Source organism: Myxine glutinosa, unplaced genomic scaffold, assembly GCF_964187855.1.
Source record: "Myxine glutinosa unplaced genomic scaffold, kmMyxGlut1.1 SCAFFOLD_161, whole genome shotgun sequence".
Classification (NCBI taxonomy): Eukaryota; Metazoa; Chordata; class Myxini; order Myxiniformes; family Myxinidae; genus Myxine; species Myxine glutinosa.
The window spans coordinates 585,887-600,045 of NW_027616367.1; the positions used below are offsets into that span (position 1 = coordinate 585,887).

Here is a 14,159-nt window from a genome sequence, read left to right on the forward strand (position 1 = left end):
CTGCCAAGAAGTTTTTTCTTCTGTCCAATTTTCCATTGGTCACAGCCAAAGAAACTGGTCTTGAGCCATACATCACAGGATGTGTTGCGAGCAGCCCCATTCGAAAGTCGGTATATATATTTTTTGTGTAAAACAGTGCCAATACTGGCATCCACATGTTGTGTTGAAATCTGCCTGAAAGCTGGAGTGGTAAAGATTTGCTTTACAAATTCTTGTAGCTTGAGCTTATCACTGGAGAATTGCCATAGCACTAACAAATTGTGGGTTAAAACCCAGCTGGCTCGCCGATGATCATGGAGGTGGTTGCTGACAGTCAACATTTTGTGGTTAACTGGAAAACTTTGCCTCCAAAAACCCAGTTTTCCACTTCCTTTGCAGACATCAATTACTCCGCGCACGTGAAGCGAAAAGCGGAGTTAGGCAAGTGGTTCACTTTGTCTGAATGCAACCTGATCAAGCATGTGCAGACAGGAGAGAGAGAATTTTTTTTCACTCTGTCTGCAGTCAAACAAAGCCCAAAGTCATTCCAAAAACAGGAAACCTACCGTTTTTAAGGATTTCACACAAACACACAAACAACAGGCATGCAGAGACAACTATCGGGGGTGCCTCTCCGTGGTGATTGTTTACCCCCAATGCAAGTCGGGTGCCAAATTTTCCCCATTCCTCCCTGCTGCCCAGATTCATCAGAGTGCTGATCGGTCTCCCTGGATTGGCCCTTTCCCTCTTGTCTCTTCTCTCTAACTCCGTTGTGGCCGTGACTTCATGAAGACAGGGGTACACCATCCTGGATGTGGGGGATATCTGGGTCACTCCTGCGAGATTGATTGTTCGATAGAACTGTCCGTGGCCATACAACAACAACAACACCAACAACAACATGCATGCAGACCTAATGTAATGGGTCAAATGAGGGGGTGTAAAAGACACCACATCAATGGCAATAAACTTCCAAATTTCAAATTTCAATTTTATACAACCTTCAAAATCTTTATTTTATTTCAATTGAACGATATACTTGAACAATGAAGAACACAAATCACATTTGTTGCACTTTCAAAATCAACCCTTCCATTTTGCAATACACGCAATCCAAATATGGCAATTTACGTCTTCTCGACCAATCAAATTTGCCACTCGCAGACCCGCCCATGTCCTCGTTTCTCAAGACTGCTTGGGGTAAGGTGTTCTACGACCTCTATACCCTCCAGTTTAAGTCTTATGTCATGCCCATTGTCCTGATGCGGATGGTATGATGATTGCAGTCATGTGATGTGCCAGGCTTCAGAAAAACCTCAACAACAGGTGGGTTTAAGTACATTTAATGCAGCAACCCCTGCAGTTACATCGACTTGAAGCTAATTATATAGCCCAGCTTAGCAAAGGCAGTTAGTTTGAGTTCATAAACATCGAAACACTTTACGACAGAGCTGGGGGGGCGGAGGCCGTGGCGGCATCGAGTTTGCATTCACTTGTAAGTGCACAACAGTATATCTCACATAAAACGTGCATTTGCACTTAAAAGCCTGAACACAGATTGAAGTTTAGTTGATATAGTGAATCAAACGATGAAACTTTGGACAGAAACAATTTCCTTCCAAGATTCTGGGAGTTTGGCTTTATCTAACAGAAATTCCAAAGAAGAGAGCAGTAAGCTTTCGATGACTTAATTAACTTGTTTATGGAGGCTGATTTTAACAAAAGCATTTTGTAATCAAACAATCCCAAGTGCAATCCACTTCAACAAGGTCCAGTTAATACAATCGTACTATGTCGTCTGTACAGCTCTGTGCGGTCCCCCCATTCCCCGATCCCTCCACGGTCTAAACAATCATCACAATGCGTCAGGTAATAATAATGACAGTTAGTAATGTCCCAACATACATGGAAGCTGCCATGGCTTGAGCAAGCTATGCTGCACAGTCCATCATCCTTTTCAAATAAAGAGATAATCTACTGAGATTAAAGTTCCTTAAAAATGCCAAGTAGAAAATAAATGATTTGGTTAAACCATATGGCGGCGTTTAAAAACTCAACTGAATTTGTTTTTACTTTACACGTTCTTCCTTTTAAAAATAATCCTCATGAAGTTGATGCACCCACCCCACCTTGTTCTACTTCCCATATGCTCAATCGAGATAGGAAAGCGAGGCAGTTTAAGGAAGTGAGAGGAATGGGGAATGTGAGTCGGGGAGAATTTTAGACCTGTTTAAAGAGGGTGCAGTAACAGGGGGAAAAAACATAAAAGTGCTGGTTTTCAAGAAAATCTGTCCAAAACAACTTCCTGGCCCACGTGGTCCTGCCACGAGAGCAGCGTATAGACTCAGTTTCCAGCAAACATTGAGAAGTTGGGCATCTGGGAGAAGCACTGTGGTGGCCCTGTGTATATCGGCTGTTGTGACGAGTGCATCTGTCCCTGGAACATCTGCATTGCCAGGCAAAGAGGGAAGGCTGTAAAGGAGGCTCAGGTGTATTACCTAATGTCAGTGCTCACAGACAACATGCTCACCTCAAAGCTGTCTAACCTGGGTTTGAATCTCACAGGCAGATTGATTCATCAATGTGTGTGTCGTCCCTAGGATGGATGGACGTTAAACTGGAAGTCCCATCTGCTGGCTTTGGTTTATGGATGTTAAAGATTCCCCGGTGTCCTTCGCAAGGAGTCAGTGAGCTATCACGGACACCATTCCAAATTCCTACCCTAACCTAAGTCGAACGTCAGTCCTGGCCAGGTGGTTCGTGAAAGACTTGGGCCAAGCTTCCCCCGGCCAATCCCACAAGAACGTGGGACTAATTGCGGCCGTTAAATAAGAGGGAGGAGTGCTCACAGACAAATGACAATCAAAATGGTCAGACTCATTCTGTTTAACTGCACACAAGGCCCACCTAAAGTCAGCACGTTCAACTGAATTATAAACTCACGGAATAACCTCTACTATTACCATGCTATAATACGATCAATATGAAGGCTGTTGTTTGGTAATCAGCAAGGGAATGAGACAGAAGATCAAAATAAGTAAACGTGCCACTACTTCACGTACCTGTGGGTGCATGGGAAGGTCCTTGTGAGCAGGAGAGACAAAAAGAAGGTGGGAGAGAAAATAGATCACAAGAAGTCCTTCAATATATTGCAATTGAACATCCCATACTGAATTTTAAATGGTTGCTCACCATGCCGTTGACCATCTCGGGTGATCCCATTTCACCGTGTGACATGGGGAAGTCTGGCACACCGATCGGGTACCCCTTTTGCGGGGATAAGGGCTGGGGTGTGAGAGCACTGCCGGGGCGTGGGGTCTGCGGCATAGGTGAAGTGTGGGGTGTGAGCGGCCCGGCGGTTGGTGACATCATTTGTGCATTGTGTGGGGAATTCGCAACCTTGACGCCATGCTCAGAGACCGGGCATGGCTGGGAATTCTTGTCGACGTTGGAGCTACGTATGGAAATGGAGGCAAGGAAGAGGTGTAAATTAGTGATTTTCATGCTTGGAAGAAATGTGTCATCAATATTGGGATCGAGCAATAGTACAGTGGTAACACCTTTGCCTCTGGGTTTCATTTCTGGCTGACAAAGATAGTGCGGTGCCACCAAGAACACTACACCTGTGAAGCATTCTGTCCTTCAAACGGGAAGCTAAGGTGTCTCATATGTCCAATTATAGCAATGTAAACGATCTCATTTTATTTTTCACTGAAGTAGGCCGTTGGTCATCGAGACCCTTGCATTCGATTTTAGGAAAATTGGACATAGATTTTAAATACGAGCATTACAGTGCCGAGGGGTCGTGAAGGAACCAATAATGGACGGACTATATCTCAGGAGCAGGGGTCCATTTCAACAGACCAAAAGTTACTACTCCACAAGCTGAATGACAGCAGCTCTGGGACAAATGATGAATTGTTTCTCCAAAAATACAATATTATAGAATCATTTTCAATGTCCACTGGACTGTGATAATAATTGGTCCATTGCAAATTTTTACCCATTCAAAAAGAATGGTGCACGTTATCGCCTGACGTTCCGATACTAATAATAATGGTAACATAACGTACATAACATAACCAAAATTTACATAACATAACATAACCAATTAACATAACCCAAAAACGTACACAGAGATGAACACGGCCTTTATGTATCCTTTTTGATCCACATCCATCGGCTCTGAGGGGCCTGAAAACAAAACGACATCCAAGTTGAAGGCCTTGGGTTGTATGCATTGTGAGTACCTCATTGCATGGAAAGATTCCAATATTGTATTTTATGATGGCAGCTGAAAGTCAAGCACCAAGACCAACCACCAATATCAAAATCTTGAAAATTAATGCAATAGTTCAGCTGAAGGTGTGCACAGCAGAGGCACCACTCACCTGCAGGTGTGTAATATTTGCCAAATGCCTGGTCCTTGGGCACATGAGGGTAGAGATAAACCAGTGGGTTGGTAGGAATGTTGTCCTCAGACATTACTTTGTAAGAACGGATTATGTCCGGGAAAGACAGGGCCAAGAGGTGCTGTTTGGTGTACGGCTCCACAGAATGAATGCCTGCACACCGCGTCATGTCACATTGACAAATTGCACCACGACCGACTCGTTGTTTAATTAAAACAATGGGTTCGCAGCGTACGCCATGTTGGAAAACCGCAGCCATCAGAGGCAAATATAAAATCCTAAACTCTGCCTTCAAAAAAGGACAGAATGGAAAGGATCGTACCAACGAGAAACAATGGCTTCACATTTATCCCTGGCAAACATTACCTTAATCTGTACGTACAAAAGTGAAAATCACATGAGCTAATAATCACAACATTTGAATCATTCCACTTCCTGCTCTAAAATGTTGCAAAGTGATGGTAACTACGAGATTTTAATCCTCAACTAAGACAAACACGCACATTGATTCATGATGTCTACGTCACAGTACTTATACATATGGAACAACGACATCTCACCACTATACACTCTGACCTTTAAAATTGAACTACCTCTCACAACAACAATACACCACCTCCATTAGCAGCCTTGCTCCCTTACCATTTCGTGCTCCGACCCATGTAAATGTGACACCTCCGTCCTTGCTGCTCTCACTGAAGCGGAGCAGAAAAGTACCAGGGTGCGTTTGCTTGAGCAAATTGCGCTCCCTCTCCTTGCTTACAAATCCCATGATGCACCTGTGGGAAGCATGGCCAATGACAATCATACCAGGCATTGTAGCAGATACGACGAGTCTTTTCTCTTTACTCTACATTTGTGGGAAACTAAAAACCCAAGTTAGGTGGCAGTTTGAAAACAGAGAAAGGACATTTAAATGCCTAGATATTCTAATGGCATAACATCTTCTATTGTGGCAGGGTTCTAGAGTGTTAATTGAGGAATTAAATAATAAAAATAATATCCAATATAAATTCAATTCCCAGTTAATGAGAAACACTTCTCACAAAAAAACCTTCTTTGGTACCACAAAGGCCTTTGGTGTTGCCACCACCAAACCAAAGTAAGAAGTTTGCTATTTTGCAGCAAATTCAAAGTCACTTTATCACAGTCACGTGGGATTACATAATCACCAGGCCCAATAACAGTCATTTTACTCTGCTGTAAGACATCTCGAAAGATACAAAAAGTAATTATGTAGAAAAAAACAACAGAATATTAACCTACTGGCAGGGACTTGTAGAGATTTCACATAATGTAAAATGTGACTGCAAGACGTCAACGCTCCTCTCACGCCGACTCCTCCCCCTCCCTCTCCTCTCATTCCCACTCCACTCTCCTTCTCCTTATCCTTCCTCTCTCCTCCTCTAATCTCCTCCTACCTCCCCTCTCCGCATTGCGCCCGACCAGATACATTCAAAATGGCTATTAAATCAATATTAGTCCAATTTTCTTCCCGTTTGCTGCAACTGAGTCTTAAACCATCTTAGCGACTGTGAAAAATGAATGTCAAATTAGACTTGGGATAAAGCTGTGAGAAAGGCAGAAAGCATGAGCCTTGCAAAAGAGGCTTATGAGGGATGAGAACATATATGAAGTGAACAAAATGGTGGCAATTTGATTTTGAAGCTCCACACTGAATGGGACAGACAGACACAGGATATATACATATATATACATATACATATATATATATATATATATATATATATATATATATATATATATATATATATATATATATATATACAGTAATACCCCGGCCTACGTCATTAATTGGTTCCATAAGCCGTGACGTAACTCGGTTTTTGACGTAAACCGGGCGTAATGTCTTTAAAATGCCTTAAAATAAAGACAAACACCGTAATTCGTAAAACTAGAGTAAATAACTGGAGGAGGCTGCGGCTTCACCCTGAATCTTTGCCGCTCCCCGTCGGGAGTCCCTCCGTTGTTTTCTATCGGTCGGGTCTTCTCCTCGAAGCCTGGTGTTGGCTTAGCGGTCAGGGTGCCGGCTTGGGATCCTAGGATCCTGGGTTCGAATCCCGGTCGATCGCTGAATTAATGCCAGGGGGGTTGACTCAGCCTGTCATCCTTCCGAGGTCGGCAAATTGAGTACCAGCTTGCTGGGATGAATGATCCCGGTGTGTACCCCGGTTTAGAATAGGTACACCGTATCCCTGCACATCGTAAGAGGCGACTAAGGGTTGGCGTCAGGAAGGGCATCCGGCCATAAAAACATTGCCTCAAGCAGGGAACCATGATTGTCATGGGGCCCGCAAGGCTAACCCCCGCTCTAGTGGGGAAAATGGCCTTAAAAACGATCATTCATTCATTTCTTCTCCTCGAACGGGGTGACCAGCACGGACGTGTCGACCGTAAGCTGGCTTGTGTGCCGAGTGGCTCCGCGGCCCGCTTCACCACGGCGTGCTTTACCCAACGTGTCCGAGCAGTTTCACTGGTGGTCCTGTCGTGTCGTCTGTGACGAACGAACGAGCTCAGGGTTCCGTGAACCCGGCCGCCCCGGGGATCAACGCTCGCCTCCGAGTCGTAGGCGTGCCCTGTCTTTCCTCGAGCGGCCGAAGTTGCTTGCTTCTTTATTTTTGGACGATGCGATATACGCAGAAACGACGACGTACAGGCAGGCATTTGCAAATCCATGCACATGTGCACATGCACACGTCGATCGGTTCTTTACAAGGATATGCATCAACAACAACTTGCTACTCCCTGCACCACAGATGTAAATTTCCAAACAATTTACCTACTCCCTCTACCTAACTTTAAACTACCCTCCCCGGGTATTCGTGAAGGGGTCCATCCTCCCCCATCCACTCCTTCGCACCATGCACTCCACACCACTCAATCCACACTACTCACTCCACACACCATTTATTCCCACACACCAAGTATTCTCTCCATTTATCCACTTGCACCCCATGCAAGTCAATCACTCAACACCATTATACATGTCCTCAATACACCACTCATACACTTTCTCCGGTCATCCCAGACCATTGCCTCATTTCACCAAGTTCAATGATAACCACATTCTCACACACACACACAACCATTCTCGACCAATGCCTCATTTCACCAAGTTCATTCCAAAGATCCTCATTCAATTCCTCATTTGCGCCTAAAGCTCATCCTCATACTCACACACATGATACACCAAGATACACCAAGAGCGGCTTCAGCTTGAAGTCGCCGGTGCAAATACCCCCAAGCATTAGCGTTAGCTGCTCCTTCACGACTTTGTAGCCTGGCATGGTCTTCTCCTCCTTCGAGATAAAGGAGATGATGATGTAGGAGTGACGTAAAGTCGCACATAATGACGTTTGCTGAACTGAAATTTACTCTAGAAGAGTGGCGTAAAGTCGGATTTGACGTAGGTCGAAATGGCGTAAAACGGGGTATGATTGTACATATATATATATACCCAGGTTAGACAAATAATTCCTCTCAAATGTAGTGAGCATTCTGTGTTTTCAATATAACTCTTATTTAAGTATAGCTATATATATATATATTTAAGTATAGCAATGTAGCTCGCCATCACTTCACCATGTAACAGAGCTTCGCACTCACCCATCATCCCACAGGTTTAGCAGATGCTTCTTCACTAGTTCCAGGATACCATCAAGCCAGAGCCAGAAGGAAAACTGTTTTCCTGGAAGATTTTCCTTTACAGGAAGATGGTGGGAAGTGGGAATAAAGACAAGGACAAATGTTCGGTGAGTATACCTAAAATAGGTATTCATTACTGTTTCCAAAGTACAAAGAGAGAAAGAGAAAGAGAAAGATAAAGAGAAAGAAAGAAAGAGAAAGAAAGAGAAAGAAAGAGAAAGAGAAAGAAAGAGAAAGAAAGAGAAAGAGAAAGAGAAAGAGATCGAGATAGAGAAAGAGATAGAGATAGAGAGACAGAGGGAAAGAGAGTGAAAGAGAGAAATACACAGAGAGAGGCAATAATTCAATAAATTACAAAGTGAACATGTATTTCGTAGAACCTGATCAAACCTAGCTTTCCATATCTTAAATTAAGCGATTTCAAGCAAGCTTTCCAACTGGTAGTTTTATATAAGGCCCAAACACCTAATGATAGTGCCAAAGCAACAATGTGCAGGTGAGTTCATTACCTTACAAAACTTTATCCAAGGAATCTGGCAATCGCAGTAATTGACTCGAGATCCTGCAGCAAAGAATGGACAGGGGAGCATTACAAGAGGGTAAGAGTGGAACAAGAAAGAAGGAAATGATTTGTTAGACTCTCTTCACCCCATATCATTCTTGAAGAGGAAGATAGCGGAAAAGAAAAACAAGACCGATAGTCGTAGCCAGGCAACAATGGCGCAGCCAGGCTTGGATCTGCTAAGCGGAGGATCTGCTGTCCCCTTGTAATGTGACCAAATCCTCAGCTCTGATTGGTGGACGTTTTTTGAGAGACATACATACATACACACACCGGATGGACAGACAAATGCTGTTCCAGATGGACAGACAAACCCTGTTCCAGAGGACACTGCCCTACAGGCTACGCCATAAAGAAATTGCATGCTTGAGAACAGATGAAAGGATTTTTAATACTTTTCGACTAAAATCAGAGCCACTTACTCCAACTTCCGGGTTACTATGCTTCATCACCTCATTCCTCCCTCTCTTCTCCTCTTTTCCTGTTCGTTCATTTCCTCACTTATTGTGTCCAACTGTGGCCCCATTTCTCCAATGTCAGTTTATACCCTGCATCACCCTTACTTTTCCATGAGCCTTGATCTTGTTAAGAAATGAAACAAATCAAGCAGTACGAGGGGCATTCAAAATGTTTCGAGAATAAGATATGAGGCCGAGATTTGCTGACGGTTTGGTATTTTTCAGTATACAAGTACGGCATAGGTACACAGAAATCAAATACTTATATTTAAATATGCACGTCTTTATACATTTTTGCTGTGTACTGGCTAATTGTAAGTATCTCCTTAATTTGAGGTAGAACTTCACAAATGCCCTATGTAAGTGCAGTATTTGGAGTGAAATACAACCTGAAGTATTGGAAAACAGTCGTCTTGCTACTTGATATAAACCTTTTCACTTTAAGACACTTTCAAATATACACCAATCATGTTAAGATGAATTTAATGAGAGGGAGAATTGCTTTGCAATACATGTCCCCTACCAGTCCCAATATTTAGCTTACCAAAGCCATAACAAAAATAAATAAATTATGAAACGCCACGAAACTCGAACTTGTTCTGTAACTTGTCATAATAAAGCCGTGTAGAAAGTTGCAGTTGAACATGTTAAAGGGTATGGGAAAAAAGGTCTGGAAACCACAGGCGGGACAGACATATGGAGAGCAAACCAATAGTCACCGGGGGGTTTATAGGGTTGAAAGGGTTAAATAAGTTTTCATGTAACATGTCCTTTTGAATGAAAAAAAACCCCAGATTCTACAGCTTCTTGATCTTACAATTTGGGATAAACATAATCAATACGAGACCAAAAAAAAACAAAAAAACTTTTCCTTGGATGATCTGACTGTGTCACCGTTACAAAATCATAACATTCACGGTGTGCTCAGCTTGGAGCTCACGGATGCGGTCGGTGCTCCCTTACCCAAGAGCTTCTCGGCGAGTGTTTGGAGTTGGTCTGTATTGAGACCTCGCTTTGTGCACGATGAGAATTGCCAGCTCAGGACCTCGGACAGTTGGCTCCACATTGCTGGTGGTGGGTTCGTAAAGAAACCTACATTCTGCACATGAGCAAGGTTCGAGAAAGGTTAAAAAAGAGATGACGGAGAAAGAGATGAGACAGACAGAGACAGACAGAGACAGCAAGAAAGAGACAGTGAGACAGAGAGACAGAGAAAGAGCACATTGTCGAAAAGAACTCTGCCCATGGCCGGCGGACGGCCGGAAGGACGGACAGAAAGACACCAGATATCATCACCCATTTTAGAAATTAATCTCCTCGAAAATCGAGAGTATAAAAAAAAAAAATGACACAGCAACACGACATTCCAACCCTCCCTACCCCCTCCACCCAACCCACACAAAAAACAGTGTAAAGGATATCTTTCCTTGAGATCTTATTCCTGCCGATTGTGTCTGTTTGTGGTGAACACCTCGAGGACGGGAAAAAAAAAAAGACACGACTCTAGTCCCAACAGCATTTCCTCTGAAACCTAGGAAGTTCGTAACCCCAAAGAAATCACCGAATGACGAACCAAGTTTAACTGAAGGGAATAAGAAATTCTAGTGGGTAATTTCTTCGAGGAATTCATGATATAAATTTTTATCTACAATATAAAATAAAGATTTTAACATAGCAGTTTGCCATTTTTTGCCTACGTGTTGGTTGAACTCACTTAAGAAACTTTGTTGAGTAATAAATGGATTTGAAACTTATATATAATATATAAAAAATAACCACCCTTAGAGGCCATTTTTCCCTGCAAAGCGGGGGTTGGCCTTTTTCGGGAACCGTGGTTGTTGTTGTTTTTTGGTCCCCTTTTTGAAGCAATGTTTTACGGCTGGATGCCCTTCCTGACGCCAACCCTTTTTGCCGCCTTTAACGACAAACAGGGAATTACCAGTGAACTGGTACTCAATTAGCCGACCTCGGAAGGATGACAGGCTGAGTCAACCCCCCTGGCATTAATTCAGCGATCGACCAGGATTACGAACCCAGGATCCTAGGATCCTAAGCCGGCACCCTAGCCGCTAGCCCAACACCAGGGTTGATTTGAGAGGCAGACGCCTCTAACTTATATGTTGAGTAATAAATGGATTTGAAACTTTTATGTTGAATAAGAAATGTAAATTTCGGGATGTTGTTCAAATTTGACAACTGGCCCTTCTCCACAAGCCGCAAGTAAAGTTTTCAGTTTTCATTCAGATCTGATTTCATTGAGTACCAGTTCACTGGTAATTCCCTGTTTGTCGTTAAAGGCGGCAAAAAGGGTTGGCGTCAGGAAGGGCATCCGGCCGTAAAACATTGCTTCAAAAAGGGGACCGAAAAACAACAACAACCACAGTTCCCGAAAAAGGCCAACCCCCGCTTGCGGGGAAAAATGGCCTCTAAAGGTGGTTTTTTTATTCAGATCAATTAAAAAGTTCTGTTTTGATATTGTTGTTGCTAAAACTGCCTTTATTTCTGCCAGTACTGTTCCTTCCCTTTCTTTTCCATTTTTTCCTCTCTCCCTCGATAAATGTGCTGTGTAGGAAAAAGAGAAAATATTAATCTTTCTTTATATGGTTCTGGATGTGTCCAAATTTCTAGGACACTGAAAAACACGGAGATGGATCGTTTAATCGGACACCATGGGAGCAGATACCCTATAACATTTAATGACCCAAAGACTGAAAGCATGTGAAATCAACTCAAACTCCATTACCTCTGCACCAATTCGACCTTTATGTCAGTTGTAGACCCTTCTCGCTGCTTCAATCAGATCTTTAGTTTGACCACTTTTGACTCATTGCGATTTTTTTGCATTGAAAGTCATTTTTGATGGTATTGAAACTCATGTTACTGGCAAAATCGAACCCTCTGATTGTAAAACATGGCGGCTTGTCATCTGGGTTCCCAAAATGCATTGCACATGCGATGGAAAATGAATATCCCCTGTCGAGCATGTCCCTTGTCTTGTGAACTGCCATACCTTGTGATCATTGGTGAGCATGTTGTACCAGAGCACAGATGCCCCAGCCGCTGGGTAGCTGGCTCACGTTGGAAATCACAACCACCGGTAGCGAACTGGTCTGCAATCATAGGCAATTCAAAGTAGGACTTCTTTATGTTCAAAGCCATTCTTGTTTTGCATCGACGAGCTATTGATACTTTGAATAAAAAAATTTAAAAAATCATTATATATAATATTACCATAGATGTGTGTGTGTGTATATATATATATATATATATATATATATATATATATATATATATATATATATATATATATATATATATATAGATATATATAAAGCAGTAAAGTATGTTTGTTTGTTTGTTTGTTTGTCCTCTTATAACTCGAGAACTACTCATCGGAGAGCAAAACCAAAGGCATATTCGGAATCAGTACGTCTCAGAGCAACTAGAGCACACCTTAAAATTTAAAAAAACTTCGCGTTTTTAAAATTATGACGGTCATCAGCGTATTTCGGAACGTTAATTTTTCAACTTCATATTTGGAATCAATACGTCCCAGAGAAACTTCGTAACGTTAATTTTTCAACTTCATCCGATTGACATGGGATGTGACAGACAGAGAGTGAAACAGACATGTGACATGTGACAGAGAGTGAAACATTTATTTGACGACAATGACTTCTGACTTCCGGGTTCGGAATGCGGGACCAATGCCATTTGACAGGGAATCTATCTATAATTCCAGTAATCTCTGTATGTCTGTGTGTTTGTCGTTTGTCTGTGACCGCTGTTTCTCGACAACCACGGGTCCGATATACTTGAAACTTGCCAGGTATATTGCTGGGGACCCGAGGATGTGCCTTTTCAAGGTTTCATATTAATCGGACAAGTAGTTACCGAGCTATGGCGATTTCTTTACCAAACTCCGCAAGCCGTTCGCTTTGGGACCAAACCATTTCATGTAAATAGAGGGGGGGGGGGGGGGGGGGGTTCTGTGGTCGTTGCGAATGGACCAAACCATTTCATGTAAATAGAGGGGGGGGGGGGGTTCTGTGGTCGTTACTGCCACGTGGTTTCAAAGTTTTTTTTTGTTGTTGTTGTTTGCACGCATGTTTTTTTGCACGCACGTACGGGCACCCACGTACGGGCACGTCCTAGTAAAAAATAAATGCGACATTCAATTGACGACAATGACTTCCGACTTGACTCCCCCCTCCCCCCTCCCCTCCCCTCCCCCTCCCCTCCCCTCCCCTTCCCATCCCCCCTCCCCTCCACTTCCCCCCCTCCCCTTCTCCCCTCCCCATCCCCCCCACCCCCCTCCCCCTCCCCAGCCCCCCCCTCTTCTCCCCTCTCCCCCCTCCCCAGCCCCCCCTCTTCTCCCCTCTCCCCCTCCCCCTCTTCTCCCCTCCCCCCCCTCTTCTCCCCTCCCCCCCCCCTCCCCTCCCCCGCCCGGCAATGCCGGGTACTTCTGCTAGTATATCGTGTATATATATATATATATATATATATATATATATATATATATATATATATATATATATAAATAAATAAATAAATAAATAAATAAATAAATAAATATATTTTATATATATATATATATATATATATATATATATATATATATATAATATATATATATATATATATATATATATATATACAGTGATCCCTCGTTTATCGCGGGGGTTACGTTCCAGAACCCCCCGCGATAGACGAAAATCCACGAAGTAGCGACCATATTTTTATTTTATTATTTATATATATTTTAAAGCTTTATGACCCTACCCACACTCTTATTAACCTTTCCCACACTCTTATTAACCTTTCTCACACTCTTATTAACCTTTCCCATACTCTTATAAACACTTCCTATACTCTTAAACACTTTTTACACTCTTAAACATACGTAATTTTAACAACATATAAAATTCTAATGGGTACTCAGCATTGAAGATACTACAACTTGCGTGATAAAGATGATGATGAATTAGCTGTGCAGTACTGATGACGATGAAGGTGATGACGATGATGAATGTACTGCACAGCCAGAAAGAGCATTACAGCTCTTCTGAAGGCGCCACTGCA

At 42.7% G+C, this 14,159-nt stretch overlaps 1 protein-coding gene across 1 annotated transcript; it reads right to left on the reverse strand.

Annotated features, from left to right (window-relative positions):
- Window positions 1-1,306: 1,306 nt before the first annotated feature.
- On the reverse strand, window positions 1,307-12,192 carry LOC144888936 (signal transducer and activator of transcription 1-alpha/beta-like). The gene is made up of 10 exons (XM_078768710.1): window positions 12,088-12,192; window positions 10,041-10,176; window positions 8,567-8,619; window positions 8,019-8,113; window positions 5,034-5,170; window positions 4,371-4,544; window positions 4,113-4,173; window positions 3,172-3,433; window positions 3,042-3,062; window positions 1,307-2,425 (listed from the first exon to the last, which is right to left on the reverse strand). The coding sequence occupies exons 1-10, from the start codon at window positions 12,106-12,108 to the stop codon at window positions 2,324-2,326; spliced, it is 1,062 nt and encodes a 353-aa protein (XP_078624836.1). The 5' UTR covers window positions 12,109-12,192; the 3' UTR covers window positions 1,307-2,323.
- Window positions 12,193-14,159: the final 1,967 nt, after the last annotated feature.

Coding starts and splice junctions, on each gene's coding strand:
- LOC144888936 (XM_078768710.1), bottom strand. CDS start 12,108: ATGCTCACCAATGATCACAAG. Junction 8,620..10,040: donor ACTCGCCGAGAAGCTCTTGG/GTAAGGGAGCAC, acceptor TCTTTGCTGCAG/GATCTCGAGTCAATTACTGC. Junction 4,174..4,370: donor CAAATATTACACACCTGCAG/GTGAGTGGTGCC, acceptor TTTTGTTTTCAG/GCCCCTCAGAGCCGATGGAT.